Consider the following 27360-nt stretch of genomic DNA (forward strand, 5'->3'; position numbering starts at 1 on the left):
CTCGAACGAATCGGACGCAACTTGCCAAAATCGGACGCGAATTTGGCCAAGGCTCCGAGTGATTTTGGATAATATTTCACCCGATTTCCTACCGAAATACCCGGACAAGCGTGCATTTGTGTGAGTTTGGATGTCGATTGCTCTGCATCGACATGTCCGTGATTTTTGAAATATTTATGTTAAAGTCGTGTGGAAGTCTATAAATTAAAAAAAAATTGCGTGGATGTGTCAGAACTCGAATTGTTCAACTTGATTTATGATCGAAGTTTTCAACGGAAATTCGCTTCAAAATTGTTTGGAAAATTTAATAAAAGAGTTTCAAATTTTTACATTCAAATATTTGAATTTAGCCATCATATTTCTAAATAATTTAAAATGAGGTTTCCAAATTTTTTGGCTTTAAAATTTTTGTTTTGAAAATGTTTCTTAGGTAATTAATTTTAGCTCTCAAAATGGCTTAATTACTAATTAAAACTGTAAAACTAAAAGGATAACATGGCAACAACCCATCAGACCGACGGTCGCGAATGGTTTCATAAGTGGCTTAAAAACTTTTTTAAGAACCTTATAATCTTAATTCCAAGTACTGCGCACCTGGGGTTGGAAATAGCCACTAAAAATTATAAAAGTATCTCCAAGGTCATAAAAACAGTTTTCTATCTCGCAGTATATAAGCCCCATTCTCAAATACGATGCTTTTTTTTATTGTAAGAACAATTTTGAAATATATATTATATTAGGTCGTTAAAACGATGAACAGACAGATTTTATTTTGGCGTAAAAATATTAGAGCTAATATTAGAGAAAACCATTAAACGAAAGTGCACAGCCCGACTATATAGCAAGCTGCTTTCCGCCTTTGGTTTTGTTTCATATTACAAAGTATTGTTGAAATAATTGAGAGAATGGAATAAAATATTTTTGAAATATTTATAGCAATGTGTCGAATTCGTCCAGCTAATCGGAGACCCACTATTATTGTATAGACAAATGTGAAACACAAATGAAAAATTCACAAAAATATACGAAATGTAAACAAGTGATTCGTGTTACGAATAGTGCACAGTAAAATTAATGAAGCATTTAGTGCAAAATAAAATACAACGATACTTAAGGAGCCTACCCCCAAGCTACACACATATGTGGAATTCCATATAATTTATCATGTGTTTTGATGAAAATCATTTGAGTTGTATTCCCAAGAGCCTTCAATCTTCCTTGTGCGGCCGAGAAATTTGTTATATTTGAGACAAACCTGTCATGAAATGTTCTTGATCTAATAAATCACTAAAACCAACGATTTAATTAGTAATACTCCGGAATAATAATACTCTACTTGATCAAAAGTAGTTTAACTTAGTAGAACAAAAATAACAAACAAATAAGATTCGATTTCTTTAAAAAGGTAAGAATGAATTAAATTTTTCATATTTTAACATATTCACAAAATAATATAACGAAAAGATGTCAAAACCCCTTATCAAATAAAAGAAATATTATCATGAATATTCACAAAAATTGTATATCTCATCATTATTTGTAATTTTTATTATCTATCATCTATTCAACTTTTCGTCACGAGTAAGGAAAAAAGATGTCAGCCTAGCCATGGCTTCCTATTGCGAAATACAATAAACAAACATGATGGGAATTGGTAGCAGGTGTGTCTTATGCCAGTAGATTAGGATTCACGCTTTATATTTTGTGATATTTGCGAATCTGATTCCCAAGTGCCTGAATATTTGTACATGTGCGCGCCCACGTCTCAATTGAATGAAAGAAAAACAATTGTTCATTAAGAAACAGACGGAATAATTTTCTTAAACTCAGAATTTTTCTATGAAAATGTAGTCTAGTGTGTCTTTAATATTTTTGAAACATTTAAAGTCTCTCAAACTTAATATATTTTTCATTGAAAGATAATTTATATTTGTATTGTAATTTGGCGACATACATTATACAAAATTCATACATTGATTCTACATATATCTGCATAAAAATCTAATAACAAATAAATTTTTAGATTTTTTGTCAAATTTTCTGGAGGGTCCCCTTCAAAAATGCATCGATATGGCCCATATCGATGGCTATATCTTTGGCAATAAATATCAGATTCTTGAGCGGAATACCTTAAATGATTTGTAAATCGATTCTACATAAATCTGCATCAAAATCTAGGAACAAATACATTTTTAGATTTATTGTCAAATTTTCTGGGTGGTTCTCCTCAAAAATACATGGAGCCCCTATATGGCCCATAGCGAAGGCTATATCTTTGGCAATAGACATCAGATTCTAAAGCGGAATACCTTAAACGATTTGTAAATCGATTCTACACAAATTTGCATCAAAATCTAGAAAAAAATAAATTTTTAGATTTTTTGTCAAATTTTCTAGGGGGTCCCCTTCAAAAATGCATGGGGCCCCTATATGGCCCATAGCGAAGGCTATATCTTTGGCAATAATCATCAGATTCTTGAGCGGAATACCTTAAACGATTTGTACATCGATTCTACATAAATCTGCATCAAAATCTAGGAACACATAAATTTTTAGTTTTTTTGTCAAATTTTCTGGAGGGTCCCCTTCAAAAATGCATGGGGCCCCTATATGGCCCATAGCGAAGGCTATATCTTTGGCAATAATCATCAGATTCTTGAGCGCAATACCTTAAACGATTTGTACATCGATTCTACATAAATCTGCATTAAAATCTAGAAAAAAATAAATTTTTAGTTTTTTTGTCAAATTTTCTGGAGGGTCCCTTTCAAAAATGCATGGGGCCTCTATATGGCCCATAGCGAAGGCTATATCTTTGGCAATAGTCATCAGATTCTTGAGCGGAATACCATAAACGATTTGTAAATCGATTCTACATAAATCTGCATCAAAATCTAGAAAAAAATAAATTTTTAGATTTTTGTCAAATTTTCTAGGGGGTCCCCTTCAAAAATGCATGGGGCCCCTATATGGCCCATAGCGAAGGCTATATCTTTGGCAATAATCATCAGATTCTTGAGCGGAATATCTTAAACGATTCGTACATCGATTCTACATAAATCTGCATCAAAATCTAGAAAAAAATAAATTTTTAGTTTTTTTGACAAATTTTCTGGAGGGTCCCCTTCAAAAATGCATGGGGCCTCTATATGGCCCATAGCGAAGGCTATATCTTTGGCAATAGTCATCAGATTCTTGAGCGGAATACCTTAAACGATTTGTAAATCGATTCTACACAAATTTGCATCAAAATCTAGGAACAAATAAATTTTTAGATTTTTTGTCAAATTTTCTAGGGGGTCCCCTTAAAAAATGCATGGGGCCCCTATATGGCCCATAGCGAAGGCTATATCTTTGGCAATAATCATCAGATTCTTGAGCGGAATACCTTAAACGATTTGTACATCGATTCTACATAAATCTGCATCAAAATCTAGGAACACATAAATTTTTAGATTTTTTGTCAAATTTTCTAGGGGGTCCCCTTCAAAAATGCATGGGGCCCCTATATGGCCCATGGCAAAGGCTATATCTTTGGCAATAATCATCAGATTCTTGAGCGGAATACCTTAAACGATTTGTACATCGATTCTACATAAATCTGCATCAAAATCTAGAAAAAAATAAATTTTTAGTTTTTTTGTCAAATTTTCTGGAGGGTCCCCTTCAAAAATGCATGGGGCCCCTATATGGCCCATAGCGAAGGCTATATCTTTGGCAATAATCATAAGATTCTTGAGCGGAATACCTTAAACGATTCGTACATCGATTCTACATAAATCTGCATCAAAATCTAGAAAAAAATAAATTTTTAGATTTTTTGTCAAATTTTCTAGGGGGTCCCCTTCAAAAATGCATGGGGCCCCTATATGGCCCATAGCGAAGGCTATATCTTTGGCAATAATCATCAGATTCTTGAGCGGAATACCTTAAACGATTTGTACATCGATTCTACATAAATCTGCATCAAAATCTAGAAAAAAATAAATTTTTAGTTTTTTTGTCAAATTTTCTGGAGGGTCCCCTTCAAAAATGCATGGGGCCCCTATATGGCCCATAGCGAAGGCTATATCTTTGGCAATAATCATAAGATTCTTGAGCGGAATACCTTAAAAGATTCGTACATCGATTCTACATAAATCTGCATCAAAATCTAGGAACAAGTAAATTTTTACCGCAATTTCGGTGTGAAATGTAACTCTGGAGGTGCTGTTGCATATTTCGGTCGTAAAACGCACCCCACGAGAGCTCATCCCAAAAAATGGGAAACTTTAGTGGAAGCCACAAATGCAAATGGCAAAACACCCGTAAATAGGAACTGCAGAATTTATTGCCATAATTTGAATTGTTAATTCTGCCAAGGGTTTGCAACAGGTACGTGTATGTAGGAAGTCAGAATCTGATATTGTGCCTTTCGGCTTCTGGGTTTGGTGCTGCCTTCATTAAATCAATCATTGCCTGGATATGAAAAGCCAAAGATCCCAGGGTTATGGCTAACAAACTTAAAGTATCATGTGCATTTAGGGCTCAAAGACCGCACATTTATTATATATATACGGTGTTCGCCTTGTTCCTTAGTCTGACCTGTTTACATAATCATAAAAATAAACATGTCCTTTGTAAAGGAGAGCCCAACTATACCCACATATGATATGTTGCTGGAGTTCTGTGCCCTGCTTTTTGCCTTCTGCATATTAATGTATACTTGTCTGCGGCCCCAAGATATTTGGGCCCACACAAAGGGGCTTAAGCAAATAGGTGGTGGTCTCATCCTCATGCGACCGGCTTTTAAACTTGAAAAGCATTCTTCATTCCAAAGGTTATTGCAATCAAGTTAATCCTCAGTGTGTTTACCAAAGTTCACTTCAGAATTACTAAAATATGAACAAATTTGTCTGGGCTGTTGGTCAAATGTTAACTGCAAGTACTATCCAAGTGTTTATTGGAAAAGACAAAAATCAATAGATCAGGTTTATTAAACCATCACTCAATTGTGTTCCGCACTCAATTATTATTATCGAAACAGTTTATATATTGATTTTTATTCAAAGTCACGCAATGTTCTATGTTCCGAGGTTAGAATAATAGAGTTTGAAAAATGTCCAAGCTTGAAAATATAAAATATTTATTTATTTCCAACAACTAGAAACCATAAATTCCAATAGATACCTGATCTAAATTACCAATAGTTTTAATTTCGTTTGCCCAAAAATGCAATAGAAACGTGAAAGTGCTGCAAGTATTATTATAGTAAATATTTGTTCATTTATTATTTACAAAACAATCAACGCGAAATTTCGACTCTTTTGGTTTTAAGGTCGAGCAATTTGCAGTGACCTTCGGGGAAATCGGTGAAAAAAACGCTGCCAAGTCACCTATACCAGGGCGCGCTTGAACTTTCAACTTGGCCAGGAGATACCTCGTCGTGTTCCCTCGAAACGGGTCGCCAACGGCAATGTCACGCAATCTTGTGGCTTCCACAATGTAATTTGCGCAATGCATTCATTAAGCATTTCCTCTTTCTTGGCAATTTTTTTTTGTTGTATGCGAAATTTTAAACTCATTTGCATGGAAAGTTAGCTCCCACCCCTCGCAGGAGCTACTGTGTTGGGGATAATTACGTTCTCGAATCTTAATGCAGACAGTCGGTGGCGAATTTCATGTTGTTCAACACAAATGTATGCTAACGAACTGAAATAACAGCTAAGCGACACAACCGCAATCTCATTTGGGTCCAAAAAAGTCAATTACAGAAACCCCATACTATTTAGCAGGCTGAGGTCGCCAGAAAGGGGTCAGATCGGAGTTTCCTGTTTGGGCGGGTCCTCGGTCCTTTGGCATAAACCACAACAAACGTCAAAACAATTTCCGGTTGCAGAAGTTGACATCATAAAGTTCTTCTGAATCCTTTACTAATGGCGACGAAGGAGGAGGTACTTAACCTCTAAAAATGCTTGAAAAGATCTTGGGTATTGGTTGAAATGACTTGAAAATTTGGTTCACGTTGCCATGGTTGTAACTTAATAAATACGTGGCTACTTGTGGCTGCGACAATGGCAGTAAAAAAAGTCAAGTTTTTCGAAAAGAATTATGTGAAAAGAAACTGGGAAATATTATTATTACGAGTAATCAAAGTGATAGTTTATCCAGCACGACTTTATTTGTAAACCCCAAAGTAATTAATTTACATCGCTTAAGCACACCATCAATGGAAATTGAGTTATTTCGTTTATTTTTGCACTTTCTAGTGTATTTGCTGAACCGGCAAAAAAGCATGCAATCATAAAAACCCGAATTTCCATGTTGGCATCGCAGTCCGATACAAAAATCAAGCCGTTTACAATCGAACGAGTACTATATGATCGAACAAGTAAATGAAAACAGAGGGGGAACAAAAATAAATCAATTTTGTCAGTGAAGCATTCAATGATTTGTAGTGTGTTACAAGTGGGCGGCACAAAAAGAGCCAGCAAAAAATTTGGGTTTACCTTTTTTTGGATAACTCGACACCCGCCCACCAGTGAAATCCCATTGTGTATGCAAATGGGTGAATAATCGAGGGAGGGCAGCAATTGGAGGTCGAAATTGAATGTTTGCATGAAGAATATTCTGAAAATAAAGAAAATAATTCTGGCATTAGCTTTGAAAGCGTTTTCTTGTGCAAGTCCTTGAGTGTTTTGGGTCTATAATCCAGTACATTTTACGTGTCTATAAAATTGTTAAGCCCTTGGCCACATAGTACATATGCTTTTCCATTAAAAGTTATAAACGATAAAAGGTTTCATTCGAAAAACAAAATGAGTTCATTCAATCAGGTCTCATAACCAATGCAGAGTTCTCAATGAAAGTGCAATGAAATTTAATTTTCAGGGAAGAGTCGCAGGCACGATTTTACAACCAACTTGAAAGGTAAATAATAAAAAATAAAGAGCAACCAGAACAAACATTAAGCATGTGTGTTTTTACGAAATTGTGTGAGTTTTAAATTACACGCAGAATTTAATGTTAAAGCTCAGAAAATTTTAAAGATAAATACCAAACTTCTTAAAGGCAAGGAATATATTTTTTGGTTAATAAAACTGGTGTATATGGTAAGTAATCCTTTCATATCTCTTTGGTTCACCGAAAAATAATATATCACTCATACGCAGTGTTGTCTTATATTTTATATCAAAAGCTATAATAAATCAACAAAGGAAAGCTAACTTTGACCTGAGCCGAAGTTGATATAGCCTTGCAGTGAGAATCAGATATACATCGGAAATAAAGCTTATAGTGGGCCGATCCTTATTTGAATTTCATAATAAAACAATTCAAAATGTTCGGTCATTGCCGATAGTTCAGTTATATGACAGAAATTGGGTAGTTCCTTATTTGCCAAAAATAGAACCCATAGAAAAAATCTCTAATTCTAAAAGCTCTAAACTCTTACTCCAAGCTATAGCATTTCCTATCAATCATCTATGTTATATGGCAGCTATAGAATATAGTCGGCCGATCCCACCCACTCCGACTTATATACAGCGTTCAAAGGAAAAGCTGTGTGCAAAGTTTCAAGTCGATCGCTTTGAAACTGAGAGACTAGTTTGCGTAGAAACAGACAGATAGACATGCCCATTTCAACTCAGGAGGCGATCCTGATGAAGAGTTTATAGGGTTGGAGATGGCTCCTTCACTGTGTTCCAAATTTTTGGGTATATACAAGAGTATAGATAAAGTAAATATAATCATTACAAAATAATTAAGAAATATTTTTAAATGAGTAAGTTTTGATTAATTGATAATTTGATAACAAAGGCGATATTTGTTTTGATAACATATATATATCACTCATACGCAGAGTGGGCTTTAATTCCTCTTTGTATTATAACATGTGCTATAAGACTAAAGTGAATAGAATCGCTAATAATTTATTAAATGTTAAAAAAATTTAGTTATTCATCAAAAACACTTTTGACTTCTTTTAATTCTGAACATTCATATATAATTAAATTAAATATAAAAGAATTAAAATGTAGGAAAAAATCTTTAGTTTTCTTTAGGTTTTTTAAGGCAACTTATCTAAATGATAAATTTATTAATATAAGATTGTAATACAGAATAGTTGAAAAATGGGACCCAGGACTCGGCGCAATCAAATCATCTTCCATTATGCGACAATCCATTAAGTGGTGCCAATGTCTGACCATAAATTTCACTGTTCTTATGCAAGCCCATAAATTGCTAGCATGGCAGGAAAACGAACACAAAATACTAAAACAAAGTGGCCGTCATAAACTGTGCAAGAAAATCACATTTTTCGTTTACATTTGCAAGGCATAAATTAAATATATCCTTCGGCAGACAACAGCAAAAAAGTGTGAAAGTTACTAAGACAAAATCAATTTTCGCCGCCGAGTCTTACTTTAGCACCTTTAGCAAAAATGCCGTGAAGATGGCGTTTAAGTGATAAACTTACGAGCCTCCCGAGTCCTCGATGCATGTCTTTGTGTATATTTATGGTAGAGGCGGGAATGCGGCGAGGACCTGGTTAAAGGATCTTTTGCCGCAAGGACAAATGATTATGAACGGCAGATAGCAGTGGCGCGGATAAAGTGGCATCTGAAAGAAAAGACGACCCTGCCTTGGGGAGGATGTCGATACTTTATCAAGAATGACAACGCCTTGTGCGGCTTATATGGCCAGACAGGTGGCAATCCCCAATCGATTTTTGCAATATGATTGGGCTTATCGGTATGCATCCAAGACATAAAATCTAAGGACGGCAATTGTCGAGTGTTTCTCCTATAAGATGGTCGTTTCTTCTAATATTTTTCTTTCATTAAAGTTTAAATATAACTAAGGGCTGTTAAGTTCTATATTGCATATTTATGTTCTATTGAACAATTTAATTTATATTCTTAGTGAAGGGTCTTCGTGTCAAAGGTCTGAGTTTATGTGAGGGTCTAATGCCTTATACAATGATAATTTCTGTTTCCTATTATTAATTTCGTTAAAAGGCAAACACTCATAGGAGTTTTGTTTTTATTGTTTAAAACGATAAAAATAATTGAATTGTTCAATTCACTAAATGTAAATACCTATATTGATTTCAAACCATGTGTGGTAAACAACCACTTAAATATCAATCAATATTCAATAAAACCGTAAACAAATTAGTGGTTATTGTATGCAATTTAAGTTAACAGGAGTTTTTTATGAGGCATTAACATAAATTTGCCATTGTTTGAAAAAGGCATTGTAAAATCGTTAATTAATAATACTTGCTATTAAATAAATAAGAGAAACAAGAACATTTGTAGAAACATCGTCTATTTTTCAGAAGTAGAAGGAATTGAAAAACTTTAATATCCGATCGAAGGTTAAAAGTTAGCTAGTTGGCTCTATTTTCCTTGAAATTGCGGATATCTGTGAAAGCGGAAAATCTTTATTTATACAAATGGACGGCTCTAATGGTTAGATTATTGACAATCTGATTAGGGCCCGTCACAGGAGGGCAAGTCACTTTCCTCTGCAACGGCCAACGACTTTATTAGGCATTCCGACTTTATGGGTTTCGACGCGTCGGACTGTTGTCCATTTTTTGTTTTTGATGTCTTCGATTAGTTGGTCGGTTGGAAAAGTTTTGTTCTAGTGCCGCCAGACGACGACATTCAAAATAATGAATGGCCGAAAGTCGTTTCAGAATTGCTACTGTTTTTCCAAGTGCTTGATTAATTTTCCAGCAAAAACTTTTCCACCTACACCTCACCCAAGTCGTCTGGCCATCATAATTATAATGTAATATTTATGCGGCTGATGCTCACCAACCATCATTTGAGTATGATGAATGACCTTCATATTTTCTGCATTTATTTCTTATTATAATACGAAAGTTTGTAGTTGGGTTAGGAGTCTTGATACCCTTTAGTATTTTAAAAAAATTTACTCTCTTCACTCACTCACTTCAAACAGCCTTTATTTTCGCTAAGATAAGTTTTTAGGATGTTGCTTTATTTATATTAAATTCAGCTCCAGCTAGAAAGTATAATACTCCATTAAAATAATTAAAGACAATTTATCAGGCTGACTTTAAGCATCTTGTGTCTACACATTTTTCATTCCAAGTAAGGCTTTAAATTTTAAAAGCTCGTGCAGAGAAAGGAGCAAAGTGAAGCGACGAAATGTTCAAGGAAAATTCGGACAGAAGCTTTTAAAATTTTTTGTTGCCTTGAAAAGTAAACGATTTCTCTGTGGGTGGGCCCACATGTGCTTGCAACTGCATTTCCTAATGATTTTTAAATTTATTTCGCTTGTGGCTATGTCTATGATCATAAATTTCCGTAAAAAAAAGTGCAATGGCAACCGCCCAAATTTTGTTTGCAATCCGGCCAGCTGCAATGTGTACTTTCTTTTTGCTTTGGGCCTTAAAAGAAAACTGCATTGGGGCTCATTTTATTTTATACCAAAATAATTAAATTGTGTGGCTGCAATCGAGCGTTGTCCAGAGGCTTTAAACCATTAAACTTTAAAGTTTAAACTATTAAATTGAAATAGAGATACTTCTATACACATTATTTATTTTCTTTGCATCTCAAGCTTGTGCTTTTCGTGCGTATCGCTATCGGTTGCAATTTGTCCATACATGTGGGAAATTCGGGGGAAAAGTCAACCAGATCTACAAAAAATGAACTTTCAGATATTCCCCAAAGTCAAAAGTTGCTCGTGCGAATTTCGCCAGCGGGGGCCTTTCAATTGGGAACTTTATGCTGGAAATGTCATGAAGAGGCGTCGCAAAAAAAAGAAAAAAAACTTTGCATAATCTTCGACCAATCCGACCCGGATCCCCCATCCTGGCCGTGGATTCTGCGACGAGGAGCACTGGTCATAAATTATTCGCTGTTGATGGAAAGGGGGTGGTCGGTCGGGCGACCCGGGTGATTTTCAGAGCACCCCAGCCGAATGCAAATTTATTGAAAATTGTCGCGCAAAGACGATTTCCAATTGGCGTTTAAGCCGTTCTCCAGCATTTCTTCAGCCATCCGAGGCACATAAATCGCATGCCCCCATAAATATGCAACACGAGTGGCCAGAGGCTTTTGTTGCAGCACTTTTATTGCACAAATTGGTCGCACGGCTCTACAAGTCAGTGATGTTGTCTGCTAAATTGGCTTCCAATAACATGGCCCACTGCCGTCTGAGTAGAGCCGTCTCGTCCTTCCACCCACCCACTGTGGTTTCTGCCCACTTCCTTGACACTGAGCAGACAAACAAAAGTTTTCAATGCATACTCTTTTCACAAACAATTGCAGGACGAGCGGCGAGCCAAAGGTAGCGAAGGTCACGACCCACACGCGCTACTCTCACCTTTGCACCTTTTCTAACCCTGCACCTTGTGTTTTGACACCTCAGCATGAAGAGAAGCTTACACAGGGGGAAAAATATGTCCGGTTATTGATAAAATCATTTTTTATTCAGTGAAGTATGAAGGGTATTTCCTTTCAATCATTTGCTGTCTTGTTTATTTCTTAAATACGGCTTCGGTGGGGGACTGCCTCGAGAAAAGTCAACAACAAGAGCTAGAACTCTCAGTGCACATGCATCTGGTTTTAATTAAATAAGTATCAGGGAAATCAATTTAGACACTTAAAGCCAGACAGACGTCAGCTTTCATTTGTTGCAGACTGAAAGCTCCTTAGTGGCCCAGACACACACAATCAAACTGTGAGCCACTTGGCTCATTAAAACGCCAAGCAATTTCCGTTCCGGAAGTGCCAACAGCGCGACAATCTCTCCTCGCCTTTCCAATTACCCGACTTTCTGGCCATCAACTTCTTGGCGGAAGGCAGTAGGACCTTCCAAACTGGAATAGTTGAACAGGTAAAGTTTTTTATGTTGATAGTCTAGGAGCTGAACGGTTTGGAATTTACATTTTAGTAGTTATTTAAATCTCAGCTAGTTAGCTATTTAGGACTTTTCGTTTTTATGGAAATGAATTTATTAATTGCAGCAAGACTTGTGTAAAAGTCATCTTGAAAAACTTTATTAAAGCCTAATGGTAAAAACTATTCAAAAACTTTAATTCGGGCTTTAAAGCAGGTGCTCAAAAAAATAAAAACAATTGAATATAATAACAAAACAAATATTTTCAAGTTCCATGGAAATGATTTCCTGCAAGTGACAAGAGGATATCTTTCTATCGTTGTGTCGAATCGTATTTCGTGGTGGGCAAATGGAAAAATTTGCTCTTGACAGGTGAAGGTTGAATAGAAATACTTCAATTTATGTCAGTCTAGACCACAAAATTGGTATCTTAAAAAAAATGTGTTAGAAATATACTTTTTAGTTTAAAACTAAAGTCTTCAGAGTGCAAGAATGCAAAGATGACTAGTGTGCATCGCCTGAGGATGTGTCTAGAGTGCGGGTGCCAATTTCACTCTTCACCTTCGTACATACCTCCAACAAAAATCTCTGGAGATGACACGAGCTCAACGGGCACGTAATATCACTTAAACGCAAACTAATCCCGTTGTTGTGAGCAACTTCTGCACTTACCTGTGCCTCTGAAAATGCAAAGGAAACGGAAAACAGGCGAATTCCGGGCGCCCAGAGGTGAAACTGCAAATTTGTGTTCATGTACGTGCATATCCAAGCCATTCTGTCTCATCTTTCGACATCCTTGCAGCACCTGCATTTGATATTAGTTGCGGGTGACGACATGCGGAGACGGTGAGCTCGGTGAGCAAAAAATATGAAATTCCTACAATTTCCGAAAAAAATTCAATTGGAAAAAGTGCTGGAAAAAATACCTAATAGTGCATTTAGCATAGCCTTTTGAAGGAAAAACTTTAGAGGAAAAGTTTTTTGGGTAAAAAGTGCTGAAAAAACGTTCTTAGATGTCTAACCATTTATTGGGTTGCCCTGTCTCTCAACGAGGAAGTACGAAATATTTTGTATTTTTTCCTATTTCTCTTGATGTTAGATATACGTGGCAGCAAGGATATTTTGACATGGGAACAGACAGGACATCTATTTCCTTTTTATACAAAAAAGCGCACTACCAGCACGGCACTTGAAATTAAAGCTGGCAATTTTCAAATAAAAATGTACTTAGTTTTTTGACGTACTATTCATATGTTATATTAAAAAGTTTGCTGCATCATCCCTAAAAGTTAAAATAAATATGCAAGCTTTTAAACTAAATGCAATGCCCTTGAATCTAATATGTTTCCAGGGAATTGTGCACATTTATTTTATAGTTTCGCTGCAAATTATTCATGGTGTTCTAATTTAGGGCACTTGAACATGTACATGGATAAATGACAATTTAGCAGCGTTAATTACTTGACAGCCGTTTTGTTTGCGTAACTTTAGAGTGTTGTGTTGTCATTAGTGAGTGCATATTTGTACTATTGCACACACAGCATCGCAGATAGCAATAATCAAAGCGAAAGGGCGGGGAATGATTATGTGACTTGCATTTGTGTAATTAGCAGCCGGGCTTAGTGGATATTAAAAACAGCATGAAACCGGCAGCAAGCCAAGCCCATTGTCAAAGGGAGGGGATTCAAAACAATCTGAATGCAAATTAAATTAATAATTTCTATTCTGGGAGCGATACAAGCCTCAACCATTCAATAAGATACAAAGTCTTTAATTATATTCGTCATTAAAAGGGAAGCTTAATTAAAAAGTGTGTTCGAATCTGGGGATGTACATTGTACATATTTCTATAGGCAAGGCAGATTGTAATTGCCAGGCTCTGAATTTGAGACGTGACTTTGCCGTCAATGAAATGAAAAAGCCTTGGGCCATGGTTATGCTATGGTACCTAGCCAAGAAAAGTCACTAACTTTAGTTGAACCATGATAACTTTAAAGCACTAGACTTTAAAACGAGGCCATATGCTGTTGCCATTTTAAAGCCAACCACCATCTGATCCTTTCTATGGAACTAACTCTCGTATATGCACTTCCCCTTGCAGCTACACTTAATTATATCACACTGCTTGATAATGACAACACTGATGTCCTGGCAACAGGATGCGAATGCAACATGGAGGCAGCTACCACAACGAGAACGGCATAAACAACGACACCAAAGTGACAGGGTAAACATATCAGCGGCTTATGAAGATGGCGACGATAATAAAGACGGCAGCATGGAGGCGTTGCATAATCAAACCAACACTATCAATGGCATCTCAACAAATTTTAGCTCTTCCGCTCCACAACAGCGCAAACCGCAACGTTCCCGCCCCTTGGCTGGGCAGAAACCGCGAATGTCCTCCGCTGGGTTCCACTCATTTCCGGGCCTGGTCCTGGGCTTCCTCTTCATTGCCGCTCTGGCAGTGTCTGCCGATGAATCTACTACTACATCCACGGCATCCAGCGTCTACACAAACGACACCGATTATTCAATACTCTTCGGTGAGAGCACTACAGACCTTGTGTCCTCCCAGACCACAGGACTCCCTGGAGTCGGCATGGAGCACTTCGAGGATGAGGAGGAAGAGGAGGCCAGCGAATACATATTCGACCGCACCGATGTGCGCATCATATTCATAACTCTCTACTCGATTGTCTTTTGCTGTTGTTTCTTCGGTGAGTTTACAAATTTTAATGAACACTATACAGACTGGAAATTTGTAGAGAAAAGGCTTAAGTTTATGTCCTTTATTTTAAAGGGATTATAATAGGGTTCTTATGTATGAAGCTTCTAAAATATTTTTGTTTATTTGTAAATGGCCCTTAACTATATCCATATTATTGCCAATTTCAATACCTTACCTTACTTTAAAAAAATATATATGTACGTTTCGATTAAAATAATTTTTTTTCCTGATATTTCTGCTATCATGCAATGCTTCTGGCCACAAAATGCCATTTCCATATATTTGCCAAATGTTCAGTAAAAAGAGTAGTATACATACATATGTGACCCCTAACCTAGTCAACATTTTCTCCAATTACTATCGGATCTTTTTCCGGAGTGCCTGAAATAATTTAGAAATCATTTGTAAAAGATTATGTGAGGCGGAAATAATTATTATAGGCCATGATAATTTAGTATGAAAGATTTTGCCTGCGGAAATTGTTGTAGGATAACGTATGCGACAGAACAAGGCCTCCTCTTGGCGTTTGTTCGCTTGAAAAAGCCCGAAATTGTAGCATTTGAACAAAGCTACTTTTATCCCGAAAATGCCGGGGCGTACTAGGGGCCAGACATTCGAAATCAATTACATTGTATGATTGGGTGTTAGGAGCCATTTCGGGCATTGTCGAATGCGACTTTATTAACCGCACCGACGGAAAGAGGAGCAATGAAAGCGGGAACGTGTTTGGTCACCATACAGAATGGCTACAAATGGCTCAAAATAGCCGACCATTAGACATAATGTCAACCACGTCATTGCAATGTGCAGGCAATTGCAAAATGAAGGCAACTTATTCACTGTTGCTGGCCGAAGGGGCTGCGGATGCTATTAGGGGGGATATTGTGGGCGGAACGGGGCAGTGCCACACATGCCACACAGTCGCCCATAAAATTAGCATGCTGCAATCACGTCCCAAGTTTCTGTTTGGCTGTTTGTTGGATGTTGTCTGTGGAACAGACCACTCTATTGCCATTTTCCCAGTATTGTCCGGCTGTGTGTTGGCCCAATGTGTGTATGCTTAGGGATTCTCTTCAACTAATTGCTCTGCCCCCGGACATCGCTTAAAGATAGCTCTGCGTATACTTAATTTACCATCCATGACATTTCGGCTCCACTGATCTAATTTCCCATTCATTTTAATGTAATTTAATTCAAAGCTCTTAATTTACATATCACGTCCATTGGATTAATCCTTGTTCTGTTTTTAAGACGTTTAATTGATGGGAATTGTCTGACCAATCATTTAGTTGGCCAAGTTTGAAGCATGTCCTATGTGCATGTCTTGACCAAAGTGTTCGGAAGATGGCCACTAATTGATGGAAATTGACTGTCTAATTAGTTAGTAGGTCAAATGCCAAATATTAATACAAGGCAATTGATTATACCATGTGTGAGTCCTTAGAACCCTCATTACATTGATTAAGTTAAAGAGTAGACCGCCCTAACCTGGCTTAGATTCCAGCTAACTTAGCTAAGAATAAAATGAAATTGAAAACTTTCTTCCAAAATATATGTGAGTGAAGGGCACACGGATGCCACATACAATATACATACGATACATACTAAGAAAAAGCCTTCTGGACTTTCCACTTTTAGTATCGGATTTCCGAGCACGCGTTCAAGTTGTGAAAAATTTTCTCTTATTTTCATTTTATATTTTATTTTTCAGCTATCGCTTGGTTTTTGTTTCTGTTTGGTTGTTTTCTCGTGCCTCTGACTATCCATTGTAATTAAAAAAGTTTTTCTTGACATTTGGCTGGAGAGTGTGTGAGGTTCAAATAATTCGTTTGTTTCGGGCACAATTTATTATTAAAACCTTCAAGTGCCAGGAAGAAATTCGAAATCAAACACTCTAGCCAACTCATAGATTTGTTTTTATTTTTGGAATAAGGGCCTTGTTTGTTTTAAGTTTAGGATGAAGTTGTTGTTGAACAACAGAGCGGATATAGTCGAATGTTTATACTTCTAGCCAAATAAAATATTAAAAAGTATCTCTAACCTTGTTTCTGTTTTAACTCGCATTTAAATTTTTTTATGTTCCCAGGAAACCTGCTTGTCATTTTGGTGGTCACTTTATCGCGGCGACTGCGCTCCATCACGAATTTCTTTTTGGCCAACTTGGCGTTTGCGGACTTCTGTGTCGGCCTCTTTTGTGTGATGCAGAACCTGTCCATCTATCTCATAGACAGGTGAGTGAAAAAATAAACAAATAAGTGTGCAGCTTGTTTATTTTATTAAAGTCCTTTTATGCACGACGGGAGGACAACAATGCAAGCGAGCATAAACAATTCTTTTGATTTTCAATGCAGGAGATCCTCCGACTTTTTCATGCAACATTAAGTACTGTTCTGGAAAGTGAACCGTAAAGCTCCTGTTTTGTCATTTTAAGTGAAGGCAGAGTGATTGAATGAAGAGCATTATGAAGTCGTTGAGAGCGAAATATGTTTTGCCAGCTATTTATTATTCAAAGGCTGTCGCCGTCTGACATGCCTGTCAGACATTTGCGCCCAAAAGAATGCAGCACAAAAATTCAACATTTTACTGTGCAATATGCAGCAGCATGTTGCTGCCCCAGCCACAAACTGAAAAAAAAACACAGCTACAAAAAAAGTATCAAACCCCAGGCGGTACTTTCCTGTGTGCATTTTCTGGTCGACATTCGGGTTTTTCACCTGACCCCTTCGCACTCGCCTACCCCAGTGTTTATTTGCATTGTTTCGTTGCTTTCTTGCGAACACGTTGCTGCGACGTGCGAATTTATAAAAAGGCGAGGGAAAACTAGTTAGGAGCTCCCAGTCGACACTATTTTATGGTATATAATATTCCCACACAAGGATAACTAATAAAGAACTTTGTATCTGGCTGAGTTCATTTGGTTTGCCACAAATTCGTAAATCAAGTAGCTTTTTAGAAGAAAATTTAGATGTTTCGTAACCTTTCTAGTCCTTAAAGACTCTAACAATGCTGATAAATGACGTCGCGGTTGAACCTTGTTTCTCTTCAATATAAAGAATTAGTATTAATGCCAACCCTAAAGTTATATATTTTGTTTCAAACTCAACATATTTAACAGCCTCCGATGTAGTAAAATAGAAACCGCAATAAAACCACTTAACCGTTGAAATTTTTGGCCATTACGCCCCTCAAACCTCAAACCCCAAACCTCCTCTGAAGGATGCTGCGCACAAATAGAATTACGTGCTAATCCCAAAATACAATGATCCGTCGCCTTTTTAAATGTAATTTCATCCGATAATAAAATAAAAATGCCAAAAAAGCTTTTCGCACCGAAAATACTAATGACACCTTAATGCCACATTTAGTTTCGTTGGCATGTCGTAAAATTTTATGGGTCTGCCATTGAATTCGCGTTGCCGGGGAATGTCACTCTTTAAAGAGAAAAACTTTTACCAATCCATAATTATTAATTCCCTATGGGGTTTTTGGTCCTTTCAGCTGGGTCTTTGGGGAATTTCTTTGTCGGATGTACCAGTTTGTCCACTCTTTGAGCTACACAGCCTCGATATTCATCTTGGTGGTTATCTGCATGGAGAGATACTTTGCCATCGTACATCCAATAACTTGCAAGCAGATTTTGACTGCGGCACGTCTAAGGGTAAATATTAGATGATTAAGTTTATAATATATGTATGTATGTAGTTATTAAAGGAAGTAAGAGCTACCGAAAGTCTGCCAGAATGGGTCTATAAAATTTATTTAATTTAAAACCCAACAAGAGTCTCTTGCCAAAAAGTTAAAAAAAACTAATTTAAACCTTCATTTGCAAGCCAATAAAAGTTGTTAAAGGCCGACCCCAAATAAAGTAAACGCACCCAAAAATTATACTGCTTTTGAATCTAAAAAGGCTTATTAAGCCATGGGCTTAACTTTATGGCTGCCAAAAAAATTGTTCCCTGCTCTAGGGTATGAAGTAAACGACCGACTATGTCCTGTCGAGTCCTGTGACACATTCCGGCAGACAAATTGTACAATTTTGAAAACTTAAAACGCCATTGTCGATGTAAATGCGTTCTAATGAAGGTACAAAACACAAAGTCAACAGACTAAATGATAGATATTAACGCGAACTTTGTGTGTTCATTCGCAATTTAACAAATTGCTCGCGTGCTTGGCAGTCAGGTTTGTGTTTTGTTAAGGCTTGTTTCTTTCAGATGGTCATTGTTACTGTTTGGATAACGTCGGCGGTGTATTCGACCCCGAAGTTCGTATTCAGCAAGACCATCAAGAATATCCACACCCAGGACGGCCAGGAGGAGGAGATCTGTGTGCTCGACCGGGAGATGTTCAACTCCAAGCTGCTGGACATGATCAACTTTGTGTTGCTCTACGTGATGCCTCTACTGGTGATGACAGTAAGTATTACGTATATTTTAAAACTAACTGATTCCTGAAGGACATGGACAATATTTATTGCCTGGCTCGAAAGCTGAAATTGAAACTTGTCAGATTACTAATATGTACCCTAAGCCCCTTGAAAATGTTTTGGGTATTATAGGATTTAGAGGATTTTTACAAGTCCAACTTGTCTGCCAACGTTTCCAAGTGCCCAAAAAAATGTTAACCCAATTACTTTGTCCGTTTTCAGAGTTTTTTCGGGACATCATGTCCTTAGAAATAAATTTAATTTTCTTTTATTCTTGATGTGTGGCCTACAAATGGGAATTAGACCTTGAGTTTATCTTTTAATTTGTTAAATGACATTAAGGCAAATGCATTTCATTGCAGGTACTGTACAGCAAAATCGCCATTGCTTTGTGGCGCAGTTCCCGCGGTCTTACGCCCCATGTGGCACAGCATCCGCAGCAGCAGCAGCAATCTGGACAGGACAATGGCATGGGCATGCACAATAGCATGTACCATCATCACCACCACCATCATCACCACCACCATCATCAGCACCAGCACCACCATGTCCACGCACACCAGCACCATCAGCTGCCATCGACGGCCCCAGTGGCGACCTCAGCGGCACCTGTCGGGGGCGGTGGCAGCTTGGCGGGGGGGACGGGCGGCCCTGGTGGGAGTGTGGTTGTGGGTATGGGAGGCGGTGGTTCGTCACTCGCTTCCGCCGGCAGCAGCACCACGTCCTTGTCACGTAAACAGAGCAGTAAATATGAGAAGCGCGGCGTCAGCATCACAGAGAGTCAGGTGAGATTCCACGAAAACAATACTTCCAAAAGAAAAGGGTAGGGTGTGTCGAGCGACTAAGGAAAATATGTTAAAAAAAATTACTGCATAAAAAGAAGGTGTAACCAAAGCAACACAATAGTATTTTACGGCTAAAAATAGGTCACTCTTTGCTCAGAGTTGGAATTTGTCAAGCGGAAGCAAAAGAGGTTTTTGGACAGCTTTGTAGTTCGTATTGTAAGCCATTCAAAGTTGAGAATCATATTATTACATTCTTCTATATTTTCAAAAGTTTTGGAATGAAAATTCAAAGAGTATTAATTATTCTGGTGATTGGAAATCCATTTTCCTTGCCTTTTTGCAAACCTTATCCACTGGTTAAAAATTCAAATAAAAGTTTTTTGTTGACAGTTTGTTGTGATGGTATCATTTCATTAAAATAGTAGTACTTTTTAGGGTCCAAGTCAAAAAAAACTAATGAAAATGCATTAAAATTTGTCTGCTGGTCGTTTAAAAAACGTTTTTTTTAAATATTACTATACAAAAAAAAAACCATCAAAGTTTAACGATGGATTTCAGTTCAACTTAAATAAAAGAAAATTAAATACATTTTAAAATTTAAAATGCTTTTTCTAGGAAAGAAAGATACTATTTTAAACTCTTCAGAAAACACTTACTTAAACTGTCAACTCTGCCAACTTGTGTACCAAATTTAAATATTTAATACCCTTAGGACATAAAACAAAGCCCATTACGTATCAGGTTGTCAAATATCTCCCTTCCGCCTTTTTGTCTTTTGAATTTCGCGGCTATGTACAAAGCGCTACAGAGCTCGTATCTGGCAACACTATACATAATTTAAAAGGTCTTGACATAACCTACAAAACGACGCTATGCATGATTAGTTTGGATATTGCGTTCACCAGTTATAGACGTGTAAACATGGAGTTCACTAACGCCGAAATTCGCGCTATTTTAAAGTTTTCCTTCGTTAAAGGCAAATCCGCTAGAGAAACGTTCCGTGAGATTAATGGGGTTTTGGGGGATGGTACTCTATCACTTCGAACCGCGGAGGAATGGTTTCGACGATTCAGAGCCGGTGAAAACGACACCATGGATAAGCCAGCCGGCGGAAGACCTGTGACGACAAATACCGATCAAATCATGGAATACATCGAGTTAGACCGGCATGTGGCTTCTCGTGACATCGCCCAGGAGATGGGAGTTAGTCACCAAACCATTTTAAACCATCTGCAGAAGGCTGGATACAAAAAAAAGCTTGATGTTTGGGTGCCGCATGATTTGACGCAAAAAAACCTTGTGGACCGAATCAACGCCTGCGATATGCTGCGGAAACGGAACGAACTCGACCCATTCTTGAAGCGGATGGTGACTGGCGACGAAAAATGGATCACATACGACAATATCAAACGAAAACGGTCGTGGTCGAAGGCCGGTGAATCGTCCCAAACAGTGGCCAAGCCGGGATTGACGGCCAGGAAGGTTTTGCTGTGTGTTTGGTGGGATTGGAAGGGAATCATCCACTATGAGCTGCTCCCATATGGCCAGACGCTTAATTCTACCATCTACTGCGAACAATTGGACCGCTTGAAGCAGGCGATCGACCAGAAGCGTCCAGAATTGGCCAACAGGAAGGGTGTAGTGTTCCACCAGGACAACGCCAGACCACACACTTCGTTGATGACTCGTCAGAAGCTACGGGAGCTCGGATGGGAGGTTTTATCGCATCCACCATATAGCCCGGACATAGCGCCAAGTGATTACCACCTGTTCCTGTCCATGACGAACGCCCTTGGTGGTGTAAAGTTGAACTCAAAAGAGGCTTGTGAAAAGTGGCTGTCCGAGTTCTTCGCAAATAAGGAGGGGGGCTTCTACGAGGGAGGTATTATGAAGTTGCCGTCTAGATGGAAACGGATTATCGAACAAAACGGCGCATATTTCAACTAAATCGGATCACTGTAACACTTTTTATAAAGCATTGAATAAAGAGCAAAAAAGCGGAAGGGAGATATTTGACAACCTTATACTTCGGCAAATCGATTCTCATGAATAAAGAATTTTCTCACCCGAATTCCTAGTCACAATTGGAGAAAACATACTTTAAGTTGGAGGGAGCAGCTGTAGCAATTAAGGGCCAAAAGCAGTTCAGACACCATTTGATTTAGGATGTGGAGGGCCACGCTGGCACCCTGGAAATGTCATAATTCGAGCAGTTACCGATAATGTATTATGTATAAGTAGCGGGCTTGACAAATTCCCTGCTCATTAAAAGTTTTCCGGGAAATTTAGTTCGCGAAAGTTTTGCCAGAGAAGTGGCTGGCGAAATGGCTCGGTTTGGTCACCGTAGCAGGTGTCAATGCACATTAAAAATAACGCTGACCTTACCGAAAATGGAGCTAGTTGCCCGACAGTTGGTCGAAAGATGAAAACTGAAACAAATCATCCAGAAAAGTGCCAAGGGACGGCGAAAGTTTTCAGAGACCAGCAATCGAATGGTATTGGCCATGTGGATTGGGTATTTGCTGGCCAAGGAAATTGACACTGACTTGCACGTTCCATAAGCTGAAATAATAAAAAATGATGCATTTTCTCACCAGTCACCTCTTACATTGATAACCCCATACATACGGATTACATTTATATTTTATCTTTATATATACTGTATATGGGTTTTCCCCTCTTGGCCTTGATCCACCTACAACTTTTTAACTATCTTTCCGTTAAATTCTTTCTCTTTCTGCGATTCGTTTGATCAATAACTCCGTTTGGTTCTCCCCAACACTCTACTAACCCACCAAAACCACAACCACACACAACACAAATTAGCTTGATAATTGCAAGGTAGGTGCATCTCTATATCTATGCTATATACTACCCCCACGCCTAGTCTAATGCTCCTTTAAGCTCGAATGGCTCTAATGATTAATCCAATGACCTTTTACCCGTTAATATCCGCAGGTTTCCCTGGAGGCCGATCGTCCCATTGTGAGCGCTTGCCGCAAGACCAGCTTCTATCACCACGCCCACCATCAGCGGCTGGGCCATTCCGGGGGCGGCGGTGGCGGTGGCGGAGGCGTGGGCTCCGCCGGAGCCACCCACATGTCCCACTCCTCCAGCAACGTGCTGCGTGCCCGCCGCGGCGTCGTCCGTATGCTGATAATATTCGTGCTGACGTTCGCTCTCTGCAATTTGCCGTATCATGCACGCAAAATGTGGCAGTACTGGTGAGTTTACACCCAAAATTGTGGCCAATAAAGGTAAAGTGTTAAGACATTAACTGAACAATTTTGAGCACAATATTCATAACTTTAAAAAGGCACAGGGGAGCCACGGTTTTTAATTTTAATGGCATTTTTAAACGCGTTTTAAAGTTTTCATTTAAATTAAAAAGTAAAGTCGCGACGTAAAATAAACTTCCTACAAGACTTTTAGAATATGCTTTCATGTTGTGGTTTCCATTAAACTTCTAAAAGTCTAGAACGATTTATGAATATGTGGTGAAAATTAATTCAGTATCTTGTTCTACCAAGCCTTTTTATCCACAGTTTTGAATATTTACTTATCCTATTATTTTCCAATAAACATCATACATGAAAATCCACACAACCTCAACTAATACTTTAATGAAATAATAGTGGCTTTGTTCATTTTACCAATTTGTGTGGTTTTAAAACACATTCCCCTTTTCTTAATGGGATCTCTCAAGTCAAAGTTGAATTTCTACCCACTGCAGCGTTGACCTTTAAGCCCGGCTCTTGGAGATGTTAAATTTCACTTGCTTTTTAGCAGCAGTAGTTCCGCTTCCGTTGTGGCATCGAAAAGTGGCGACTCGGTTTGGCGGCACTGAATTGGGGCGCAATTATCTGGTGTAAGCTTAATTCGTGGGCGGACTCTGAAAATTGCCAGGGCGGTGGGTGTTGGTTGGTAGCAGGCGGGGGTGTGGGTGAGTTGTTTGCTTCAGGACGAAATTAATTGCTTTAAATATAATAATGTACACTTGGCAAACTTTTAAGCGGCTTATCAGTTTCAGAAAATAAAATAATTTATGCATATTTAGGAGGTTTTATATATGTCATTATATAATTAGGAATACAAATTAGGACTTGAATATAAAGTCAAATAATGGAAAATGAAGGTAACAGTGTTGGTATTTTTTTTTTTTTGTACATTAATTTCCTTAGCTGGTTAGAGTCTGTTTGCTGAATACATTATTCTGCTAATTTTTCTCCTACAAGGCAAGCAACAAATATTTGTTCAACTAAATTTATACCCCTCTTAGTTCGAAACTAAGACCAACAGTAATAAAATAAATATGGAAATTAAATTGTTTGATAGGTTTACAGGGCAGACAAAAGAGTTAACCGAGCAGAATTCTCTTTTAAAGAAATTTATTCAAGTAGGAATTAAAAAAGCGAGTGTCATTCGAATCATGAATTGCCCTTAATTATACTTTTTATTGCTGGAAATCGCTTACTCGGTAAAGGGGAACAAAAAAGTAAAAATTCCATTAGCCACAATTACACAAGGACGCATTGAATTCTTCGTTTTCGAAAAAATTTTCCCAATAAATTGGACAGATGCAGTAAACTTTCATACGAATCGCGTATATGTAAGCCACCCACAGTCGCTTTATTATTCAGGGGACGTGTGTGACAAATAGCTTAATAAAAAATTGACAAGGTTTTAAAATTCTTTTAATTCTATATGGCAGATGAGAGGTGCTCTTACGCACGAATGGCATCTGTCGGCATCGTAATATCTCGCCGTATATCTCGTATTTTTTCCGTCCGTTTATTCCTTTTGTGTTCCGGTCGAGTGGGACTTGGTTGCTGTAACGTGGCCATTATGTGGCAGATTACAGACATTTGAGTGAGCCGGTCTGATATCCAAACAAATCACGACATCCAGCTCGTAATATAAACATTGAAAGAAGAGGCCAATTTGTTAAATATGGCCAAATCGGAGGAGTCCCTCCACCAGACAAGTAAACAACTCTTGCCTGTCCCGGCCCGGCAGTCAATTCGTATATAAATCTCAATTATGGCACTGACAGGAAAGTGTTGTTGTGTGGGCGGAGATACTTCATCTTGTTATTTTCAAGAAATCAAATCTATTTGCCAGCAACACATCTACACAGTTTTCTGATGCAAACTGCAATTTGCAGTCGGAAATAGAAATGCGTTTCAGCTATTTTTCTTGCAGAGAACGAATAAAATTTGAATAAATTTCCCGAGTGCTTGCCAAATGTGCGGCGTGATAGATCTGCAAGTGGAAACTTTTTAATTATTGTTCCTGGCACTAAGTAGAGAGCTCTTATAACCTGAAACCTTAACAATGACAAATGGCTGGCCTAATGGAAAATGCTAGTCAGCAATTAGTCAATTCGGATGCCCCAGTCCAGGCTGTTGTCGCACGTCCAGTTTATTTGCATCTTTAAGAGGTCCTTGGCGGATGGTTAATTTTAGATGTTCCCTCAGTGACATAATCATATAAATGAGATTGGTGGGTGGGAGTGGAGTGGAGGCTTACTGCCGGCCGAGTAATTGCCACGTGCCGGCAATTGGATTACACCATGCCGCTAAAATCAGTAAATGCGACTAGGTCCGCCGCCAGTCAGTGAGTGACATGTGCTCATTATTAGCTCACAAACCGTTTTCATCTGGCTTAAGGCCGTCTGAATGGGGCCAGGACAGTTGAGAGATATTGTGGTAATAACTGCACCAGTTGCCAGTTGCCAGTGGCCGACTGCGGCTCATTAAAGGCACCGGAGCTGTCCAAAAGGCCACCCCGTGGAGCCGGGCTTAAATATGGCGTCGCCATAACGAATCGAAACTCAAGTTCGGATGTGGAAAGTGGAAAGTTGTGGCGTCCAATTGGCAAAAGGACTTGAAGTGGTGGCGTAAACAAAACGAAGGCCACAAGTGACCTTAAGGCACTTGGTACTTGGCACTTGAGACTGTAAGGCGGATTTTCAACAAACAATAAATGCAGCCATTTTGACAGTTGGCTCGCAGTGTTTTCTTTGTTCAACGAAAGCTGGCAAGGACTACTAGTTGCGGTAGAGCTTTGGCTGCCCAGTTTGGAGGCTTAACGTACAGCTCATCTCCCAAGACCGCTCCGACATGCAACGTACGGCTCTAAAATTGGATGTTGCAATGGCTGAAATCCAATCAGATGCAATCACCTTTATAAAAATATAAATATTGGAGCTAAATAAAGGAATTCTTTAACATCTTTTAAAGGCAATTTATAATTAAATATGTTGGCCATTTTCACGACTGCAGACCGTCCAATTTGAACTTGGCAATTTGCGACAATACATTTCTTGCATAATTAATGGGACTCACTAGCGGAATTTTAAACTGAATTTTCATGAATATCATAGTCATGAAACTGGCTGAAACCGAAACTGAAACTTGTGGTTTTGGAAAAGTTGCTTTTGAGAGTGCCGGATGATGTGGGGTGAATGTGGGTGGGTGGAATCCCATTAGAGTTGTGGAATACTTTTGGCCAGCAAAGTTTTATATTCGGGGGTCCTCTAATCTACTTTGAAACAGGACACCAAATTTTGAACCTGTTTCAATGTTTTGGCCAACAGATGCTCATTTGCATAAGCACAGAACACGCATTGTGTTGTATAAACAGACAGATAGTTATTTCCATGTATATGCATTTGCAGGTCACGTTCATATCGCGGTGATTCCAATTTTAATGCGCTGCTAACGCCGCTCACCTTTCTGGTCACGTACTTCAATTCGGGCGTAAATCCCCTTCTCTACGCCTTCCTGAGTCGCAATTTTCGCAAGGGCATGAAGGAGCTCCTCCTCTGCTCCTGGAAGAAGGGCAAGGGCAAGTCCTCATCGAACTCCTCGATGCATCACAAGCGCAAGGCGTTGCAGGTAAGTGTTTTTTTTCCCGGCCCACGCCCCGGATCGTCTTCCATGCAAATATCCATTCCGTCTTCTCCCTGCAGACTCACTCCCTGCCCACGGACACCACCCACATTGGGAACGAGCAGCTTTGATGGCCAAGCTGTTGCAGGAAGCCCCTCAAGCTCTTCGGACGACGGCCATAGACGCGACGCGGTCCATCCAATAAATGGCATCTACTTCTGGTCCGTTTAGTCGATAGGTAGCCCTTAATTGTGATTTTCTGAGAAGCCTGCTGCATGGATTGGATTTGCCAGTGAATCGAAGATATCCCGCTTAGAACCCAGTCAGATGATATAAAAAAAACCACACACACGAAGGAGCCAAAAAAAGCCGACCTAGTATTGATTATCGCTTGAATGTTTGCATGCATCTCCGGGAGCATGGCTCTGCAAACTCGTCAAGTTTTTAGTTTAAGATTTTAATGTAAGCATGATTTCACATGGAAAAAATAATAGTAATAAATCAAGCTCAAGAATCATTTCGGCATTTAAATTATTCCTCGATTTGGTAAGCATTTCTTGTAAAATTCTTGTAGTTCTGCAAAGGGTAGTGTAGTTAAAAGGGAAAGTAAGTTCGAGTATATCTTAAGGTCCCCTTTTGAATTGACTTGTAGCCTTAACAAAT

At 38.5% G+C, this 27360-nt stretch overlaps 1 protein-coding gene across 2 annotated transcripts; it reads left to right on the forward strand.

Moving 5' to 3' along the window:
* On the forward strand, nt 1-27198 carry TrissinR (Trissin receptor). Of its 2 annotated transcripts, XM_017243294.3 has the most exons (11): nt 1-120; nt 937-1405; nt 13964-14582; nt 16680-16824; nt 18092-18251; nt 18808-19008; nt 19382-19804; nt 22631-22645; nt 22763-23028; nt 26484-26703; nt 26778-27198. In XM_017243294.3, the coding sequence occupies exons 3-11, from the start codon at nt 13994-13996 to the stop codon at nt 26826-26828; spliced, it is 2070 nt and encodes a 689-aa protein (XP_017098783.3). In that variant the 5' UTR covers nt 1-120; nt 937-1405; nt 13964-13993; the 3' UTR covers nt 26829-27198. The 2 variants fall into 2 exon arrangements, with proteins under 2 accessions (XP_017098783.3, XP_017098784.3); XM_017243295.3 differs by lacking the exon at nt 22631-22645.
* The last annotated feature ends 162 nt before the right edge of the window (nt 27199-27360 follow it).

This window comes from Drosophila bipectinata, chromosome 2L (assembly GCF_030179905.1).
Source record: "Drosophila bipectinata strain 14024-0381.07 chromosome 2L, DbipHiC1v2, whole genome shotgun sequence".
Lineage (NCBI taxonomy): Eukaryota > Metazoa > Arthropoda > Insecta > Diptera > Drosophilidae > Drosophila > Drosophila bipectinata.